General features: G+C 36.4%; 1 protein-coding gene across 2 annotated transcripts in view; it reads left to right on the top strand.

Annotated features, from left to right (window-relative positions):
* The window catches only part of CSMD3 (CUB and Sushi multiple domains 3), a 931,825-nt gene that overhangs the window by 531,969 nt on the left and 377,822 nt on the right, over positions 1-22,034 (top strand). For both annotated transcript variants that reach the window (XM_080646869.1, XM_080646870.1), the window contains 2 exons: positions 15,260-15,442; positions 19,766-20,092. In XM_080646869.1, the coding sequence (XP_080502995.1) occupies positions 15,260-15,442; positions 19,766-20,092 (510 nt within the window). The remainder of the gene's footprint in view (positions 1-15,259; positions 15,443-19,765; positions 20,093-22,034) is intronic.

The following is a 22,034-nucleotide window of genomic DNA, read 5'->3' as shown; positions in this document are numbered from 1 at the left end:
TCAAAGTGATGAACAGCAAGAACCTACAACCAAGATTACTCTACCCAGCAAAGCTATCATTCACAATTGAATGTCAGATAAAGTGCTTCACAGATAAGAAAAAGCTAAAGGAGTTCATCACCACCAAACCAGTATTATATGAAATGCTGAAAGGTATTCTTTAAGAAGAGGAAGAAGAAGAAAAAGGTAAAGATAAAAATTATGAATAACAAAATGACATCAAATACATACCTACCAACAAGTGAATCTAAAAATCAAGTGAATAAAAAATCTGAAGAACAGAATGGACTGGTGAATATAATAGAATCAGGGACATAGAAAGGGAGTGGACTGACAATTCTCAGGGGGAAGGGGGTGTGAGGGGTGCGGGAAGAGATTGGATAAAAATCTTACACCTATGGATGAAGACAATGGCGGGGGATAAGGGCATGGGGTGGGGTGGGGAATCAGGTGGAGGGGAGCTATCTGGGGCGGGGGGGGAACAGGAACACCTGTAATAATCTGAACAATAAAGATTTATTTTAAAAAATAAAAAATTAAATTAAAAAATCAATTAAAAAATAAAAAATAAAGTCATCTAAACTTCCCTTGAAGATTATTCTCTCTCCACTTCCATATTATTTAATAGAAATTTGGATAAAATATTACCTATATTTACATTATCTGTTTGAAATCTAGACTTTGAGCTCCTCAACCAACATTTTTATTTTCTGGTAAGAATCTGTGCTTGGCACATAGAGAGTTTCAGGGAATGCTTATTGCATAAATTGCCCACAGTCTGGAGAGGGAATGAGCTATTTAGTTGAACTACAAGCATCTCAGTTCTGTAGGAGGATGGATATAGTTCTTTGTGTGTATTTGAGATTGACATTGGCCTAGAGCTCTTTAAAATATAAATGTTTAGAACATTATTTTATAAGTGAACTAAGTAATACTTAGCTTTTATTGTAGATGGTTTTAATGTCTTATGAAGAATAATTTGAATACCACAGAACACCTACATTTGTGCAAAATAATGTGCTAACCTGCTTTGTCAGTCAGGGTTCAGCTGAATGGAAAAAAAAAAATGCTCTCTAGCCATTTTAAATAGAAAGGGCTAATTTTTGTTTTGTTTTTAGTTTTTATGAAGTTGTTAGAAGGCCAAAAGAGCTGGTTCTAGATCTGGTTTCCATAAGAGACTTCCAGAACAATGGCAAGAAACAAACTGACAAATGGATGCTGTCTACCACAGTAAGGAGGGTGGGAAGTCAGAAAGTTCACGTGGGTGTCAACAAGGCTTCCTTTCAGGAATCAAGGCCTTTGAAGTCATGACTGGACAGTGGGGTTCAACTTTAGGGAAACCCAACGTTCATGCGTGCTTTCCTGAACAGAAAGCACAGGGAAGACAAGCAGGATGGCTTCTTTCTCTCTGACTTTTCAAATCTCCCCTGGATACACCTAACTGACTAAATGTAGTTCACCTCTAGAATGCTGCCTGCAAAGGACTTTAAATCTTATTAATTCCCTTTACTCCTTGCTTTTCTTTCCTTGCATTCTTTGGGGCCTTGCTATATTGCCAACCTTCCTGCCCTAAATTGTAATATCTTTCTGGAAAATAAACATAACTTTTACATTATACAATCATACTTCTAGTTTTCTTCCATGATATATATATATACCTAAAGAACTAAATTTTCTTCCACATGAAATTTGATATAATTAGTATGGTTATAACAAATCTGATTACTTGATTTCTTGTATTTTGATATCAGAATAACATTTCCATCAAATTTAAAAATACTTTAGACGTATGATTTCTGCTCCATTAAGAGGTATTCAGCCCTGGCCAGTGTGTGTCAGTGGGTTGGAGCATTGTCTCATACAACAAATTGTGGCAGGTTTGATTCCAGTCAAGGCACATACTCAGGTTGCAGGTTCAATCCCCAGTCAGGCACATATGGGAGGCAACTGATCCATCTTTTTATCTCTTCCTCTCTTTCTCTCTCTTCTCCCTAAGATCAATTAAGAAAAGAAAAAAAAAATGAGGGAAGGGCATTCAGTTATAAATCTTTTTTTTCAATAGCAACAACACTAATACTAATCTTATAAATAGATTTACATTTGCCTTTAAGAACTTTTTAAATTGCCTACTGTGTCCCATGCTCTGTGTTAGTGAAATAGATGAATAAAAAGATGAAATAGGCAAGGTTCCCATATCTACAGACTTTCAGAAAAGTGGGGTCAGGTACATTAGGTCATTTTAATATGTACTCTTACTATTAGAGCAAACAGAAATGATTTGCTAAAAATGGGGGTACAATAAAGGCTGCCCAAAATGACGCCTTACATTAAGTCTTAAAGAATGAGTAGGAATTTTCAAGGTGAAGTAGTGAAAAGTCTGAATTACAAACATATAAATGAAATTACGTTTTGTTATATGCGGCCTTTTCTCTCTTGCATTGCTATGTATATAACTGTCATCCCACGTCACCAAGTTCATATGCCTCAAAGGCATCGGCACAGGAGTTACTAAGGAGTAATGCAAAGAGAAGAGGATAGCTCAGCTTTTGCCTACCCAAGTGTGATTTTGAATTGAGTTGAGAAAATAGTCTTGAAATCCAGGTTTTGTCAGAGAGAAAAATAAATTTTATAACTGGTTTACTTATGAATCCTATCACCACAGAGCTTCCTCCATAGTTTATAGAGATGCCCGTGTAAATGTGTGCAAGTTAGATCTTCAGACTCATTACAATAGAGGACAAGAATATGAAGTAGAGAAAATAAAAAGCCTAGAGCCAGCACCACCATCAGCTTGAGGAATTGTGGGGAAAAGTAAGGCTATGCCTCAATGACAGAGTAATAACCAGCTTTCCAAGTGCTGAGTTGGATGGAGAAATCTTCCGGCCAGAGTGAATCCAACTTCCCTTTTCCTAGGTATGGGAGAAACTTCAGACTCTGTTTTTCTGTTTTTGTTCCACACAGTCTGGACATGTGTGGGGATGTAGTACCTCCTACCTGCCCTAGTGAATACATGCAGAGCTCCTTACAATTCTAATGGAGGGACCCAGAGACCCAAGTTAAAAGCTGCAAAGCCAGATACCTTGAGAGCAAATGGCCAGATTCCTTGAATGCCCAAAATTCTAGACTGGAATAATTTCTCCTGAAAACTCATCAAGCCAACTAAGATATTAAGCCAATGACTCTTCATCAGTGACAACAAAACTATCAAAAGACATAGGACAGTTACTGGCCTCCTTAGTCTTGCTAGTCTTTTTTTTAAATCCTCATTTGAAGATATTTTTCCTATTGATTTTTTAAAGATAATCATTTTATTTATTTATATTTAAATATATTTGTATTTATTTCAGAGAGGAAGGGAGCGGGAGAGAGAGATAGAAATGTCAGTGATAACAGAAAATCATTGATAGGCTGCCTCCTGCATGCCCCACACTGGGGATCAAGCCAGTAATCCAGGCATGTGCCCTGACCGGGAATCAAATGGTAACCTCCTGGTTCATAGGTCAACACTCAACCACTGAGCCATGTCAGCTGGGCCCTATTGGTTTTTATAGAGAATGAAAGGAGGGAAGGAGGGAGAGATAGAGAGAGAAACATTGATGTGAAAGAGACACATCTATGGCCCAGACCAGGGATGAGGATCTAACCTGCAAGCCAGGTACATGCCCTTGACCAGGAATGGACCCTTCTGAACATGGACTGGTGCTCTAACCACTGAACACACAGGCCAGGGCTTGCTAGTCTTTTTTATGTCACTTAAGCCCACCCCTTTATGTAACCACTTTGAAGAACAGGAGAAGATAAAAGATTTACATAAATCAGCCTCTTAAACTGTAATATGTTTAATAGAACTGAGATCTGTTTAATAGAAAGTAACTGAGTTTCCTAAAGAGATTACTTTAAATATTGGATCAGTCTACAATTACCAAGTTGAACTATAATTGGTTTTTTCTCCACCAACTTGACAAGACATTTTTATTTATTTATGTTTTATTATTTTAATCAAAATAACATTTTACTGAGAATCCTGCTTTTCTGACAAAGCTACCTTTCAATTGTTGGTCATGTAAGCTCACAGTTTAAAACCTAAGAATGCCTGGGGAGGTATACATGAGTGGCACAAGTTTTCTTTTTTTTTCTTGTTTTTCATCTGAAGCCTATAGCACCACTGACTTGTTCCCAGAATCACAAATTTTTCTTCTAACCCCAACTTCACTCTCTAAGATCAAAATCTTTCCCATGGGTCAACAAAGGTTCAAAAATCAGTTTCTCAATAATTGTTGTCTCTCTTCTCTCTCCCCTCAGGCCTCTGCGCACAATTTTTCTCTCCTTGATCTCTGTCCCCATATATATCAATCCACAGAGGCACACAGACCACCAGTTACATAATAGTCAGACATGATGTCGTAAATCAGTTTTTTCTAGAATGCCTTGATATACAAGTAGTAAATAACTATTTTTTAAAAAATGATGGAGATAATATGTCATACTTTTGTTTATGATGTTTCTCTGTAAATCTAATCCAGCACCTATTCATAAATCCAGATCATAATGCTTGGGATTAGTACAGTTATAAATAATTAGTGTAAAGTAGAGTTTCTAATGAGGTCCAGCTTTGACTTCCTATTTTCCTACCTCTGATTTCCTTTATGATTCATTAAAACAAAGAAGAGAAAATAACACATTGGACGCTTCCCATTTTCTGGGTCCCAGGCATTTGAAGATAATTTAGAAATGTTTACTGCTCAAGGAGTCTACAATCCATTGAACTAGTTCAGCTGCTCCTACTTTTTTCTCTATCATTATTATTATTATTTTTTTATTTCTCAGAGCCTAGATTTTGTCTAAATATTTTGAGATGTACTATATTCTCAATGCTGGTGTGGTTTCCACTTACAGTATTCTGGCTTATTTTAGGGCATTTCAAGGAAAATCTCCTCATGAAGGCTGAAATTTGCCTGGTAATATATTTTTTCTTTTTTAAATTTTTAATTTTTTTTCCAGAATTTAAATTACAATTGATATACAAAATTATATTAGTTTCAGATGTATACCATAGTGATTAAACATGTATGTGCCTTACGAAGTGATCCCCCCAATAAGTCTAGTACCCATCTGACACCATACATTGTGTATTATTATAATATTATTGGCTATATTCCCTATGCTATGCCTTACATTCTTGTGACTATTTTTACAGCTGGCAATTTGTACTTCTTATTTGCAAAATACCTTCTATATCTTATTCAGTTTTTTTTAACTTATGAGAAGTTACTTGATGATTAAAATTCACAACTTGCAAGAAGATAACTTGCAAGAAGTTATATAATCATTCAAATTCAAACTAAGATATGTATGATTGATATAGGGTCCTCTTCAGAAAATAAAATTTTATTCGGCACAGAGCCCCTGGAAACTGAAATACAGCCAGATACAATGAAATAGGGCTTATCATAGTAGCCCTAGAAACCTAAATTATATGAAGAAACCAGATCCAAAGACCTTATGCTATATTTATTTGTTATTTCCATATTTATCACCAGTGCTTCAAAAAGCCTGATTAAATGCTGTGCTTATCTTCTTGAGGAAATGCCTAGTTCAATTCATTTAAGATACTTCCCTCCAACCCCCAATGACTAATTCAGCACAGATGGGAGCTCAATACCTGTTTCTTAGATTGAAAAGGTCATATGAATAGAGCCAGAGCTTAATTCCATAAAGGCCTAATACTGTAGCAATGTTATTATTTTTAAGACAGAAGGCATATTCTCCTCATTTGTTGCACTCTGGCTTTCTCAATGTAGTCTTTTTTAAATAAGAGTGGTTGACTTTTCTTACTTGTTTTATAGATATTATAGATATGCCTTCAAATAATTATAACTCCTTTTTACCACCTGGTAGATACAGTAAGAGCAATAATGTTTGAATGTTTTTGATGGCTGCTCTTAGGCTCCTAGCAGTTACGGTTCTTTCAAAAGAAAAACCCATTTACTTTGATTGGTATTACAGTTCAAAAAATATTGATCTACCCCCGCTTGCAACCTCTTTTAAACAGGTAGCTATAGAGATTTAGACAAAAATCTATATTTCACTTTGTTCTTTCATTTAAGGTACTTCAACGGAAAATGTTTAAAGAATAGACAGGTTAAGTGAGGTTGCAAGGGAACAATGCTATGTTGAGTCTTCTTATAAAAAGGCATTCTTCCTGATACTTTCATTTTTACTACTCCATCATTAGACTCTAAGTTTGTAAGGGAGTAGGGTCATGTCTGTTGATTGACTCTTTATTACGTTTAGTTCATTTTATACAAGATTAGTGTGCCTGCTGTCTGTGGAGTATTTATTGGCTATGCATTATTAGAATGCTTTATCAATGGCTTATCTCTGCTTAGAATAAAGTCAAAGGTCCTTTATATGATACACAAGGGCATCCCACATCTTCCCAACCTCATCTCGTACCTCACTCTCCTTGCACCCAAATTCCAGCAGTACTGAGCTACTTTAACTTCTCCAAATTGTGGCATTGTACAGTATCATCCCTTTGGTCAAACTGTTCCTTCTACCTGAAATATCAAAAACTACCATACCCTATACCCAACCCCTCAACCACACACATTCATGAAAATCTGCCCAAACTTATTTCATGTTTCAGTTTATAGAGTCTTTTTTGCCTTTCCATTTCTAAGCAGGATTGTTCATTTGCTTCTCAGGTCTCCTATGTATCTTATTCTAAAACTACAGTATTTATAATACTTTTATGTATCTGCATACTTAGAAAGCAATAATAGATTGTCTTCAGTCTACATTCCCAACATTTAGAATATAGTACAATTTCTTTTTAAATAAAAATACTAATAGATAATTGGATGGATGTATAAATGGGTAAGGTCACTGTATCAGAAAAAAATGATAATGAACTTATCTGTAGTTAGCTGGCTTAATCATTGATGTCATCAATTGGTATGAGATTTTTACAGGGAAAATGCTCTTGAGCATTTATTCCTGGGTATCCAACTCTTAATCAGCCCTCCATATTGTCCTTTTGTCATGGACACTGTAACCTAGTCCCAAACTGTAGGAAAATGCTAAAGAGGTTGTTTAAAAGACCTTAAATATATAAACAGTAGGTCAATTTTTAAGGATACTACCTCAGGGCAAGTCAGGAAGGTAGAATCACATGTCATTTGACATTTTATGTGGAAGATAGCCTTTAAGTCAGAATCCATAGGAAATGCATTCAACTTCTCAAATTATCTTGGATTTGAGATTTGAGTTTTAAAACATAGTATAGGTGTTGTTCAGAACATAATCTGTTCTCTTTCTCTTAAAAATGTGTGCCAAGAAATTAAAACATATATTTAATACATCTATTTGGCAGCTATTATAGACTGTGTTTTTTAAGAACTGGAATTATTGACATATATCCTTTTGTGGTTATACTTCATGGCAAACCTCTTGGTACAGTGCACAGTTGGTCCTTAGTAAATAATGAACTAAGTGAATTTATTAAGTACTTTTGAGTTGGTAAGAATAGCCTTTAGATTCCCAGAAATAAAATACTTTATCATCACCAGGAAGTGATTTGGGGGATTTAAAAAATTAATTTCTACCTGGTTCCATTAAATTGTTTTGGACAATGGAATCAATTTATATATGAGGGAACTATTGGGTTAGCATTAGTTTTTTTTTTAATTTTGGAGTTATTACATTGTGATGTATTCTGAACTGTTGTGAAATTTTAAGAAATATGTTATGAATAATAATTTAGATACCTACTTTCGTACATTATTTATGTTTAACTAAATTAGAAGATACTTAATGGGACTAAATACCCTTAGTTTCACTCCCCTGTATTCCAGCATGTTCCCTTGAGAAAGAAAGAGGGTAGAGTTATAATTGTTGAGTAGGATCTTACATAAAACCCCAGGAAACTAATGGCCAAAAGTCTGATAATCACTGGATTGGAGGAAAATGCTATATAATCCAAATTCATAGTTTGTATACCTATCATATTAGTCCACTTGTGCTGCTATAACAAAATGCCAGAGACTGGGTAATTCATAAACAATAGGAATTTACTTCTCACATCTGGAGGCTTGAAGTCAAAGAGCATGGTGCCAGCAGGGTGACTGCCTGGTGGGAGTTCTCTCTCTGAATTATAACTGGCACCTTCTGACTGTGTCCTCATGTGGTGGAAGGGGGCAATGGCTCTCTCTGGAACCTCTTTAATAAGAGCACTAATTCCATCTATGAGGCTCTGCCCTTTTGATCTAATCACCTCTAAAAGGATCCAACTCCTAATACCATCATCTGAATTTGGAGGGAACTCATTCAGACCATGGCACCTATGAAGGCTAGGAAACTATTTTTTTGTAACCACAGATATTAACTGTAGGTCCTCAGTTACTCTCCAAATTTGAGACTTAGGCACTGAGATGACAGAATATAAATGATTTGCCACAAATAAATAAATACAACAATAAGAAACAAATCCAAGTTAATGATATGTCAAATCTATACTAATGAAAGGGTAATATGCTAATTAGACCGGGAGGCCTTCCAAACATCCTTCCGGACAAAGCCATGGTATTGGGGCCGAGGCAGAGGTGGTTAAGGGCAATCAGGCCAGGAGGGGAGGGCAGTTGGGGTGATCAGGCTGGTGGGGGGGAAGTTGGGGGTGAGCAGGTTGGTTGGGGGGCAGTTGGAGGTGAGCAGGCCAGCAGGGGGGGCAGTTGGGGGCGAGAAGGCTGGTTGGGGGGGTTGAAGGAGAGCAGGCCGGCAGGCAGAGTGGTTAGGGGTGATCAGGCAGGCAGGCGAGCAGTTAGGAGCCACAGGGATCGGGCCTAAACCAGCAGTCGGACATCCCCTGAGGGTCCCAGATTGGAGAGGGTGCAGGCCGGGCTGAGGGCAACCCCTCCCCGTGCACGAATTTCGTGCACCGGGCCACTAGTTACATTATATTTAGCACCAAAGAAAAGCACATTGTTTTTTTATCACAAAGAGTTCTTAATTCTATTAAATATATTAACATATTCAATAATTTTTAAGTTGAAATGTGATTAAGAATTGGGGTGGGGGTGTTTTGTTTCTTTGTGAGTGCCTCTGTTTTCTACATCTCAGAAGAGTGTATAATTTAAGTACTGACTGCAGAGGTTTTTCTATACCAGCTCAGTGAAAGGGTCAACTTTGGGAATCTTGTCTCAGGGCATATGTCCAGCATTCGGAATTTTGCATATTTTTCATTAAATGGTTGTGCAAAGTCTGAAGCTTTTTAAATGTCAGTGTTTTCATCATGATTATAAAACACTTTACACATTTATTATTGTAAATATGTCCTTCATCACTTTTCCTAGGAAGTTATAGACTTCCCTCTCAAAATACCTTTGAATGTTGACTGTAGTCTCATTTGTCTGAGATGCTTGAAGGTGAAATAGAGTTTAACTCATAAGGTTTTTTCTAGCTGCATGATTCAATATTCCACAACCTTTGTAAGCCCATTGCTAAGGTAATAAGATTCTCAAGAGGTTTCTTAACATTAAGAATCAGCAAAACTGCAAGTTTCACAGATCACTTTCTTTTAACCTACACAGTTTCTCTGTGAGGTATTTGAATTACAGTGTCAACTGTTGTCAAGTCAAAGATTGATCAATAAGAATTTCTATGTCACTTTAAGACCAAATGTTAGTCTTTGGTTGGAAATCTGATTGAATTTAAAATTAAAGTTTATTACTTTAGGCATCAAGGATCAAAGTTACTTGGTCACTAAAAAAAAGGTGTTGAAAGAGTCCTGTTATACAAATTTCAGCCACTGTCATTTAAACCTGTATTTTCAATTTTGTTCTCAGCTCACTGCAGGAGAGTCTTCACAGTAGTCTCCTTATATTTCCTTTAATCTCCATTCTCACTTATTTTAGCACCTCTTTCTCGGCTTCTGATTTCTTTGCCTCTACAGCAGGGAAGAAAAAGAGCAGAACCAGTTGCTATCCCCTGAGCCCCAACCTCTGACTCTGCAAATGGCTACTCACTTTGTTTCTTATTTAGTTGTGAATGGTGCATAGTATTTACCTGACTAGTGGCCCAGTGCACAAAATCCGTGCACATTAAATGGGAATTAATTAGAGGAAATCCTATCTAATAAAAGAGTAATATGCAAATTGACCATCACTCAACATACAAGATGGCTGCCCCCATGTGGTCAAAGATGACTGCTCCCATGTGGACACAAGATGGCCACCACAAGATGGCCAGCAGGGGAAGGCAGTTGGGAGGGACCAGGCCTGCAAGGGAGGGCAGTTGTGGGCGATCAGGCCAGCAGGGGAGGGCAGTTGGGAGGGACCAGGCCTGCAAGGCAGTGCAGTTGGGGGCGATCAAGTCTGCAGGGGAGGGCAGTTAGGATTGACCAGGCCGGCAGAGGAGGGAAGTTGGGGGAGACCAGGCCTGCAGGGAAGGGCAGTTGGGGGCAAACAGGCTGGCAGGGGAGCAGTTAGGCATCGATCAGGCTGGCAGGGGAGTGGTTAGGGGGTGATCAGGCTGGCAGGCAGAAGCGGTTAGGGGCAATCAGGAAGGCAGTTGGGTGGGCAGTTGGGAGCCAGCAGTCCTGGATTGTGAGAGGGATATCCAACTGCCCGTTTAGGCCCGGTCCTACTGGGATGGGGCCTAAACAAGCAGTTGGTCATCCCTCGAGGGGTCCCAGATTGGAGAAGGTGCAGGCTGGGCTGAGGGACACACCCTCCCTGTGCACAAATTTCGTGCACCAGGCCTCTAGTATTTTAATATTGCTATTTGCCCTTTCTCTATAATAGAAGTGTCAGAGGTGAAAGAAAATTAATAACATGTATATGAAAATCTTCCTGGGGTACACCGCAGGACCCAGAGTCAATTCCCCACCCACGCGCGTTCACCTCAAAATCGTGTGAGACCCAGACCCAGCCGGCCCCACCCCCATGAAGCCCACCTGAGCAGGGGGTGCAGCCTCAAGTCCCCCAGCCTGGTGCCAGGTGGGGTGCTCTGCCTCAGGGTCTCCAGCGCAGCCTCAGGTCCCCTGGCTCCAGCGCCGGGGTGGGGGGTGCAGCTTCAGGTCCCCTGGCCACAACAACAGTAGCAATTTGCTGGGGTTAAATCTAGCTACTGGTGATTGTATCAAGGGTTGCTCCATACCTCAGTCCTGCAGGGACTTGAGACAACTAGTAGTGTTAGGAGAGAAGCCAAAATAAGGGCACAAGGGCACCGAGGGCACGAGGGCATGACAACTATTTGCATATTAGCTCTTTATTATATAGGATTCCCAATAGAGACAACCCTTGTTAAAGGAATCTCAACCCCATTTTATGTTCTAAAAAAGAATAAAATATTATAAATAAAATCAAGTATTAGTAGGCTGCTAACTAAATTATTTTTTTGTGTTGTACTGAGATTTCAATGGTAACTTATATTGTATCACTCAGGGACACTGCAGGTAACAAATGGCACCTTCTCACTGGGTGTGTATGTATGGGCAGAGCTTAAGGAAATCAAGAAGGGGCTATACAGTATCCCTGGCTAGTGATAGTAGGGAGTCCTTATCATCCTCAGGAATGAGAACACAGCTCTCAGAGGGCAGCTGTAAGGAGAAGGCAGCCTGAAATAAACTTGGCTTTCAGTAAAGGGTGATCCAGCAGAGAAGAAAATGGGGAGGGGGCAGGGAGAGGGGAATTCCCTTACTGCACTCTTCCCCTGACCTCCTGTCAGGGCCACCTCTTTCCTGACCACCATTGTACACACAGGAAGTCGGGTAGCATAGGAGCCTATTAATGGGTCCATGTGGGTCAGTCTTTATCCCCATCCTTGGGGCGGGGGTAACAAGCAGGGCAGAAAAGGGTTCAGAATGGTTCTTGAAGGGAAAACAGAAAATACCCACCACTCAAATCCTACAATAATGACACAACTATAAAATGTAAATTATTCAAAAGTTGTAACTGTGTCATTCTATGATTTTCTGTCTTATGTAGTTCTGTATACCTATACAAATTTTAGATGCCTTATATTGCTTACTAGTAGAACCACATGCTTTTGTATGCTAATTCTTTATTGCTATTCTTCCTTCTTTGTCTATTCCACAACTATTCTTGTAGAGGGTATAATGCTTAAGAACTCATATTCTGGAACCATAACATCTGGGTTCAAATCCATTTCTGCCACTTAAAATGTGAGACTTTAGGCAAGCTATCTCATTGGGTCCTCATAAGGCTGTGTGCAAGTAGCAGAGCAGCCCCTTAGAGAAACTGTTGAGGAAGATAAAGCTTCCAGCAATTTTTGGGGGGTCAAATCTAGCTACTGGTGATTGTACCAAGGGTTGCTCCATACCTCAGTCCTGCAGGGACTTGAGACAACTAGTAGTGTTAGGAGAGAAGCCAAAATAAGTGGTCATGAGTGTCTCTGTGCCACCTTTCATTCATTAGAAGCTATTCACTAATGCTGACCAAAGAGAGGAGAAGTTGAGTCCACCTTCAGATAGGAGGAACAGTAGAGAATTTGCAGACATGATTTAAAATCACCAAAGAATCCTCTGAGGGCAAGATACAAACATAATGCTTCATCACTCCCAAGTACTGTTTGAATTTCAGCAAAACAAAGACTCTCACATAACAGCCATCCAAATGAGAAAATCAACATCAATACAACACTACCAAATAATTCACAGACTCCATTCAAATTTCTCTATCCAAAAATGTCTCTTTTTCCTTCCTTGTCAGGATTCAATCCATGGAACTTTATTGAATTTGCTTGTCATGTCTCTTTCATTTTGTTCAATTTGGATGTGTTTTTTCAGTTTTTCCCTGTCTGTCATGTCCATGACAGCTTTAAAAGTACAAGCCTTTCCTCCTGTAATATGCCTCTTAATCTGGGTCTATCCAGTCCTTCTTCATACACAAACTTAGGCCATTCATTTTAGGCAAAATTGACGCTCATCATCTTAGTGTATCATGCACGAGGCAAACAATGGTAGGATATTCTACGCTGGTTATGTGATCCTTGTAAAATTAGTGTCTCCTGGGTTTTCCATGGTAACATCACCATTTTCACCTTTGTGATTGATAGGTGTTTTACAGAAAGGTAATCCAAAACTATGTCAATATCTTGTTTTTGTTTGTTTTATTTATTTTTTTATTTTCTCAAATCGTTATTATTTTTAATGAAATTTTAATTGATTTCAGAGAGGAAGGAAGAGGGAGAGAGAGATAGAAGAGGATGAGAGAGAATCATTGATCGGCTCCTCCTGCATGCCCCCTACTGGGGATTGAGCCCACAATCCTGGCATGTGCCCTGACTGGGAATCCTCCTGGTTCATAGGTTGATGCTTAACCACTGAGCCACACTGGTTGGACTCAAATTATTATTTTAAATTTATCTTTATTGTTGAAAGTATTACAGATGTCCCCTTTTTCCCCCCACTCACCTCCCTCCTGCCCACCCTCACCCCCTCCCCGGGCCTTCACCACACTAGTATCTTGCTTTTTATCAAACATTCACCCCAAATCCAAAATCACTATGATGGCTGCCAAAGGTGGATTTTCATTTTTAACTGTTATTCTATATGGAGACAGAGTTTTCTCTTCTCTCCTGTTTATTTATATCAATATGGATTTATGAATTTAAATTGTATTCAATTAGTAGTAATCTGTCATTACATTGTTGGTTAAACTGCCTCAGAAGGGCAGCAAGAGTCTCTCAAGCTTGTTTCTCTGCCTTTTGAAACGTCCCATCATTCTTCAAGTATGTTGCTATTGTTCTTTGACAGAACAAGGTGTTTCAGTTTCATCTTGTTCATCTCAGAAGCAGCCTTCCTCGTTCCTTTTAGTGAAAAAATCATATTGAGGTCAAGATCTGGACATTCAGTGTATTTGTTAGTATAGGGATATATTGCTTTTAGGACTCTTAGTGGATATAGCTAGAAAATGCAATTACATATATGTGTGTATTTTTGATATATATGTATTTATATACACATACTCATGTCTAGATCTATTTATCATCTTTTTATATGTGTATGTTTATATTTTAAACATGAGTTTCCAACAGTTCACCCAATTTTAGTTCAACCACCTTAGGATTCTTTGTAGCCTTCCCTTTTTCCACATCCCCTTATTGATAGTGCAATGTTTAGCTACCATTATTATTTTTAAAATATATATATTTTTTATTTTAGAGTGGAAGGGAAAGGGAGAGGTATAGAAATAGCAATGATGAGAGAGAATCATTGATACGCTGCCTCCTGCATGCTCCCTACTGGAGACTAATTCCACAACCTGGGCATGTGCCCTGACCAGGAATTGAAACATGACCTCCCGGTTCAACCACTGAGCCACTCTGGCCAGGCTGGCTACTCTTATTTATAATGCATTTGTGATTTGCTCAATTCCTTCAAATATAATTAATTCCCCAACATCCTCCTTGGCCTTGCTTCTACTTGCTTGGCTCTCAGCCACACCATCACCTACTTGACCTCAAGATGTCTCAACCCCTGGGGCCACCATCACTGCCTCTGCTATAGGCTGAAAATGTGTGTCCCTCCAAAATTCATATCTTGAAACCTGACCCTCAATGTGTTGGTATTTGGGGAAAATATATATGTGCAGGGCAGAGCAAAAGTAGGTTTACAGTTGTGCATATGGAAAATAATACAATAATTAGTAAATAATAATATAAGAATAAACTTTGTCTCACATACAACTGTAAACCTACTTTTTGCCTCACTCTGTATGTATGTGTGTATGGATGAGTATATGTACATTACAGACAGAAAATCTGAATTGTTTAAAAATATATTTTTTATTGGTTTTTAGAGAGAGGGGAAAGGATAGGGGTAGATAGGAACGTCGATGAGAGAGGAAGTTATTGATTGGGTGCCTCCTGCATGGCCTGGGGATCAAGCCTGCAAGAACCTACAACCTCTTGGTTTCTGGGTCACAATCCCGCTGAGCCCCACAAGCTGGGTCAGAAAATCTGAATCTTGTCATAACTGTTCTGTTAGGAACAGTGACAATAGCTCTGATGACCTCAGTTTCCCCCAAATCAGAGAAATACACTGTTTCCTACAGATCATTTTATCAAAACATGTCCATAAGAATAGCAAAAAAAAATTAATAATAATATCAGATACTTTTCATCTTTTTCTCTGAAATATCTTAGCTATATAGAGTGTGGATATACTAACTAAACTGGATGTATGGATATCAAATGCCTGAAGCCCTTGGAAAGTGACTTTAATCTTCTGTTTTTACAGAAATTGAAAAAGAAAGCTGTGGCGATCCTGGTACACCTTTGTATGGAATTAGAGAAGGCGATGGATTTTCTAATCGTGATGTTTTAAGGTTCGAATGCCAGTTTGGGTTTGAATTAATTGGAGAAAAATCCATTGTTTGTCAAGAGAATAACCAATGGTCTGCAAACATACCCATCTGTATCTGTGAGTACCAAATGCTTTCTTCCAGATAGCATATGTTACCCTGTCCTTGCATTTAATTGTTTTTGTAATTAATTTCAAAGAGCTGGAACCGTGTAATTATTTTTGAATGAGTAGCACTTTGCGATACTATCTTTAACAAGTGTGTTTATGCCAAATTATAAATTTCATTACAGATTTAAATAAAGTTAACAAAGTTTACTTGGTAATTGCAAAGTATATATTACATGTTCTCATAACACTTTATTGGTGGCACTTTATACTTTATAGATAGCATACTTATTATGGAAATTACACATCTGAACTAATTCTAATAAACTCATTTATTTTCACAAGATAGTATATGCTTAGTTGCAAACACACTTAAAATATTTAAAGCTTATATTTTGTCTATAATGCCTTATTTTTGCTTGTAGATGCTCACATTAATGCATACTTATGTGCCATTTATTTATATTGCACAGAATAAAATTCATTAATGTTTATAAAATATAGTATGCTTGGATTACAATAAAGTATTTTTTGAAATACATTAAAATGTTCCAATTTAACTGCAATAAAAATATCTGTATTGTATACTGAGGCACATTTAGGTTCAATTAAATACTATCTTCATTACCAACAAATACAACTTGCCAGGTGTGACTGCAATATTAAAAATTTTGAATTTTAGTGTTGAATATTCCCAAATGAAAGCATATAAGCCAATAATCATGAAAGTAAAGGTAATTTTTCTAGTTTTTAAATATGGCTTTTCATCTATTGGCCATTCATATTTTCTTCTATGGCCATTCAACTTACAATGTTAATGCTTTTTATTTGTGAAATCCTGTATTTCCTGCAAAGACATTAGCACAAACCTTACTTCAATATTTCCTGGTTTAAAAAAAAAAGACCTACATTTTATCTGATTATAACATATGCTTTAAATACATTTTCTATTGTTGGAAATGTTGATCATTTAACGTTTTAAAATTATTTAACACTTTCAAAAATGTAAGTGCACTTTTAAAGTGAATACAGGCCAAATATTTCCCAATACACACACACACACACACACACACACATATATATATAATAGTAAAATAAAATACAGAAACTAACAAATAGGCATTTCTGTTTCTCATTATAGTGTTCTAGATACATATTGCCATGATAATTTATCTTACATTTCAGTAAAATGGGTATTTTTAGAATCTTGCAGAAATTTCCCTAGTTATAGTATATTTGGATTGTTCTTTGGGAAATCTAGGAGAGGAAGATTGCACAGACCTTCCTAAGTAGAACTTTTTCAGTTTAGGGACAGTGTTCATTTTTAATCAAGATCACCTTGGGAAGTTCCTGTTGTGGGAGAATAAAACACATTAGGATAGTCTGATTAAATTATGTCAGCATCATCTAAAGCTTACTTATATTTCAAAAGACTTTAACTTGAAGATCTTTAGTTCTAGGTGTTCTTCCAAGGAGATAATGTTGGTGCAATATTGGATACTCATATTAATGTAATATATCATATAAAAATGATAATACTATATAATTTTAATAAATGATAAAATGCATTTAATAAAATATTTAAAATATGCTAACTAAAACAAATTTTAAAACTTTGGAAATGTAAACACTTTTCACTATTCTAAAGAAAATTAAATCTTTCATCCTGATATATGTTACAATATTTTTCTTATATACCAACAATAGCTAATTTCAAAGTGTAATTGGAACAGAATTTATTCACAAAATAAAGTTATAAAAATATGGAAAGAATCCTTACATAAAGCCAAATAACTCATAAAAAAAATATCAACTTATTAGGGAAGGAAATAATGAAAAAAAAATAAACACCATGTTCCTGAATGAGAAGACATTATACTAAATATGTGAATTTTATAGAAATTGCTTTGACATTTCAATTAAAATTTCTAGTATAAATTTTTGGGGAATTTGACCCAATGTATTGACATACAGATAGATTTAAAAAAACAGGCAAGAATGTATGTTTATGTGGATACCAAGTTTATGTGGCTAATAAAGATGCTTATGTGGCTACTAAAGCATTTTATTACCATAAAATCAGTGTGGTGCTCACAGACATATAACACTGGGTCAAAGGAAGTCACATAAAAATGGAATCTATAATAATTTATAATAATAAAAGCATAATGTGCAAAATAGACCGGACAGCTGAATGACCTTCTGGACGAAGCCAGGGCTGTGAGGGCTGAGCCCCTTGCACGAATTTCATGCACCAGGCCTCTAGTCTAATATATTTAAGGGTTTAGTATAGTAGCCCCCCTTATCTGAAGGATGATATGCTCCGAGGTCTCCCAGTGAATGCATGAAACAACGGACTGTATCAAACCCTGTATATACTGTTTTTTATACATACACTAGAGGCCTGGTGCATGGGATTCGTGCACTGGTGGGGGGTGTGGCCTGCGGTGATCGGCCTGCTGTGGGAATGCTGCTCTTCCCGGTCAGCCAAGCCGCACTCCCACAGTGGGAGCACAGTGACCACCAGGGGGCAGCTCCTGCGTTGGGTGTCTGCCCCCTGGTGGTCAGTGCACATCATAGCAACATTTAATATTTTTAAACCAAGATTGGCTGTGGATAATGGAAACCTGGAAAATGAAACCAAGGGTACGGGGGGCTACTATGTTATATAGACTTCTACCTATCTTTCTGATGAGATTAGAATGGTAGATTTTGGACAGTTCTTGCTCCAGGTGGGGATCATTTAGATGAGAGATTGACAAACTAAGGACTGTGGCCAAATCTAGCCTGAATCCTGGTTTTGTAAATAAAAGTTTTATGGGAACATAACCACTTTCACTTACCTGTTGCCCGTGGCTGCTTTCCTGTTTGCAGTGGCAGAGTTAAGTAGTTACAAAGGAGACCATGAGGATTGTATAGACAAAGCATTTACTATCTGTCCCTTCACAGAAAAAGTTTGCTGACCCTTAATTTAGATCAAGGCTATAGAATCAATGATGTCAGGATGCAGTCAGGTAAGAGTGTGAAAAGCTAACAAGAAGTGATAGGGAACTGTAGTGCATTAGAGAAGTTAGAACTCCACATTTTGTCCCCTCGAGTGTGAAATATGATGAATTTAAAGGTGATTTTATTTTTTTTTTAGGCATAAGAAAAGAATAAACCAAACACATTTGCAGTCAGGATTCAGTCCAATGGTTGTCAATTTCCAAGTCTTGGTTTTAACTTCTAACATAATTACATACGGAAGAAGCAAATTGAAGTTAGATAGAGTATATAAAAATGACAAATTTTATAATTTATATATTTTGATTATTCTTTTTACATACTTTATATAATCTACATACATTTAGATATAAATTCATCTTTTTGTATTTCTCTAGAGAGATAGAAATTGGTCATTTTTCTATCAAATAAGAAAGGTAAAATAGTCACACCCTTTTATGCTGGTCGGGGTATTGTACTCACTAATCTATTTGTTACACATCAGTATAAATTAATACAACTTTTCTAGGCAGAAATTTAGCAAACAATTTTGAAGCATTTTTACCCTTTGTAAATAAAATTTGGTGCAAAATTGCATGAATTCAATTTTGTTAAAAACATGTAATAAAAACTGGAAGAAAATGCATCATTATGTTAACTGATTTCCTCTGTGTGATCATTTACTTTTCTATTTTTTTAATCCTCCTTTTGCTTTCTAAATATTCTATGTGAACCTTTATGTCAGATATTTTTTAAAGTTAGATAAAGAAAACTGGAGGTGGTTGGGTATTTCGACTTAGTATGGTCTGAGAGTTTACGTGTTTTTCCAGTGTTAGCCACAGGGGTGGCAATTATACAAGTTCATGAATTTGCTTATCTGTGTTATAAACTATCAGAGCATCCCTTGGCCATGGTAGGAATGAACCTGACCAATCCCATTCTTATTACAAGTTTTCTCTGGGCTACATCACCCCATTTCTATTAATATTCACATAATATTTTGTTGTCTTCAGTCATTCATAAGCATATTGCTTTCTATAACATCTCAAAATATTTCTCTAATACTATTTTTAAGTACAGGACCAAAATTGTGCAGCATTCTAACATAAACATGATAAATGTCTAAATAAATAGCTATTATTACTCCAATTATATTTTTGTGCATATTTAAGCCAGTCATCTAGTTGCCATTTCTGATATGTTAAAAGGTAACTTTATTTTCTGTCTTATAAGATATTTTAAATTGTTAGTATTTTTCAAGCATAATTGATTATCATAATTGTAGGATAGGGCAAAATAAGGTAAAATATGACTTTTTACCATTTATTCTATTTTGTAATCTTCTTTTAACAGTCCCTTGCCTCTCTAACTTTACTGCACCAATGGGAACAGTTCTTTCTCCTGATTACCCAGAAGGATATGGAAATAATTTAAACTGCATCTGGACTATAATCTCTGACCCAGGGAGTCGGATACACCTTTCTTTTAATGACTTTGATCTGGAATCTCAGTTTGACTTCCTTGCTGTTAAAGACGGTGACTCTCCCGACTCCCCAATTCTTGGAACCTTTACTGGGGCTGAGGTGCCCTCCCATCTTACTAGTAACAGTCATATCCTGAGGTTGGAATTTCAAGCTGACCACTCAATGTCTGGACGTGGCTTCAACATCACTTATAATAGTAAGTTTATGTTTTCCATATAACGTATTTCTACAAAATTCAGCTAGACAGGAATCATGCAAACCAGCTCTCTTCTTCCATAGATGAGGAAAGTTGAACAAGTTATACACATACTTGGACCAGGGATGTTCATTTGGTCCTGATTGCCAACCATATTTTACTCACTGTTGTGTATGAGAGGCCTGCTATTAAGGGAATATGTTTCAAATATCATTGTTATATCAGCCAATATGTTAACTTATTTTATTAAGTCTTATAAACATAACCTCAAACCTACTATATATCACAAGTTTTGCTCTGTTATTAAAAGGGAGATAGAACTTTTTAAAGATATTTATAAACCAATAGGAGACATTAACAAATAATAACAGCCCAGAATTATAATTCCAAAGACAAATTCACCTGGCAGGAAGCACCACAATGCAGGAAATCATTAATTTAGGGGCAGCAGACCACTGAGCTGATTTGGCAAAACCACCAAGGAGGAAAAGCACCAGCTCTTAAAAATTAAAAATATGAGCTTTAAAGGGAAACTATGCAGCTTCAAGTCTTGGCTTTTCTACATATTCAGGTTTAATAACTGAGCCTCAGTGTCCCCGTCACTGAAACCCTACCAGGTCTCTGTAAGGACTAAAGTAGATGATGAATGTAAATAATTTAGAGTATATGGTACTTAATAAATTATCAAAAACATCAGCTCTTACTGTTTAGTTGGCTTTTGACTATTACCTTGACATTTGTTAGTTTATTATTTTGCTCTAGATTTGAGATGTCTTTGGGGTTATTTAGCTATTGTCTATCACTCATTCTTGTATTTCAAAATAATGGATATTATTTTTCTGAAAAAAAAAATAATGGCATAAATATAACTAAAGGTTGAATTACATAAAAGGAAAACTATTTTAGAAGGTTAATATACTTAGATACTAATGCTTCTGTTTGTAAATGTTTTACCTGAAGCTATAGAATACTAGTGATTTTCCTTAAAACTACCACAATATCAGATATTAACCAACTTAACAAATTGATATTTAAGTGTCATGTAACAGTAGGATTTAGTTTTCTGCTCTTCACAAAAGAATTGAACCCCTTACCTACAGCCCTGTCCATTCCATTCTGAGCTTTGACATTTAGTAATAAAACACAGTTATTGTCTTTTCAGAGTGTCACTAGTGGTGGATACTGTCGCTAATAAGTGTCAACATGTAATTGCACAACATTAAATTGGTGATGACATGTGTCATAGAGACTTGCTATTTACAATTGTTGCTTTATCTGGAAGTTCTTTTTGAAATAAATTTTATATATATATGTCTATATGTGTGTGTATATATATATATATATATATATATATATATATACACACACACACATATAATATGTATATGTGGCTATAGGGTATCCAAAAATGTATATACAGTTTTAATAGCTGATAGCTCAATTTTTAAAATGAAATGCATTTTAATAAACAGTGTCTTTATAATTATTCAAAGTGTGTGTATACATTTTATGGGATACCTTATATTAATAATTTTCAGTTTGTCTTAAATGAATTTTTTAATTTCAATGTTTTGGTATCTTCAGGGTATCATAGAAATATGCCTCCTTGTTCCCTATTTTGTTTATCTAGTAGATAACTTAATTCAGCATATGTAAATTCTTATATTTAATGTTTACTACTGAAATTTTTATTCCTGAAAAATACCCATCAAGAATTTTGTATAGGAGCAACTTTACAAAATATTATAGAATTTAATATTTTTATACTGTTTAACTTAAAAATGAGAATGGATAGTAAAATTATATAATTCATGAACCAATATCAAAGTGATGATTAGTGAGAATATTTAAAATAACTGCATGTACTTATGCAGTCTGAATATAATAATGTGAAATTATAAACCCTTTGTAAATGTTTTATACATTTAACCTTAGCTATTTT

Source organism: Plecotus auritus (genome assembly GCF_963455305.1).
Source record: "Plecotus auritus genome assembly, chromosome: 11".
Taxonomy (NCBI): Eukaryota; Metazoa; Chordata; class Mammalia; order Chiroptera; family Vespertilionidae; genus Plecotus; species Plecotus auritus.
Note: the sequence above shows the minus strand (reverse complement) of the source record. Positions and strands in the feature narration are given on the sequence as shown.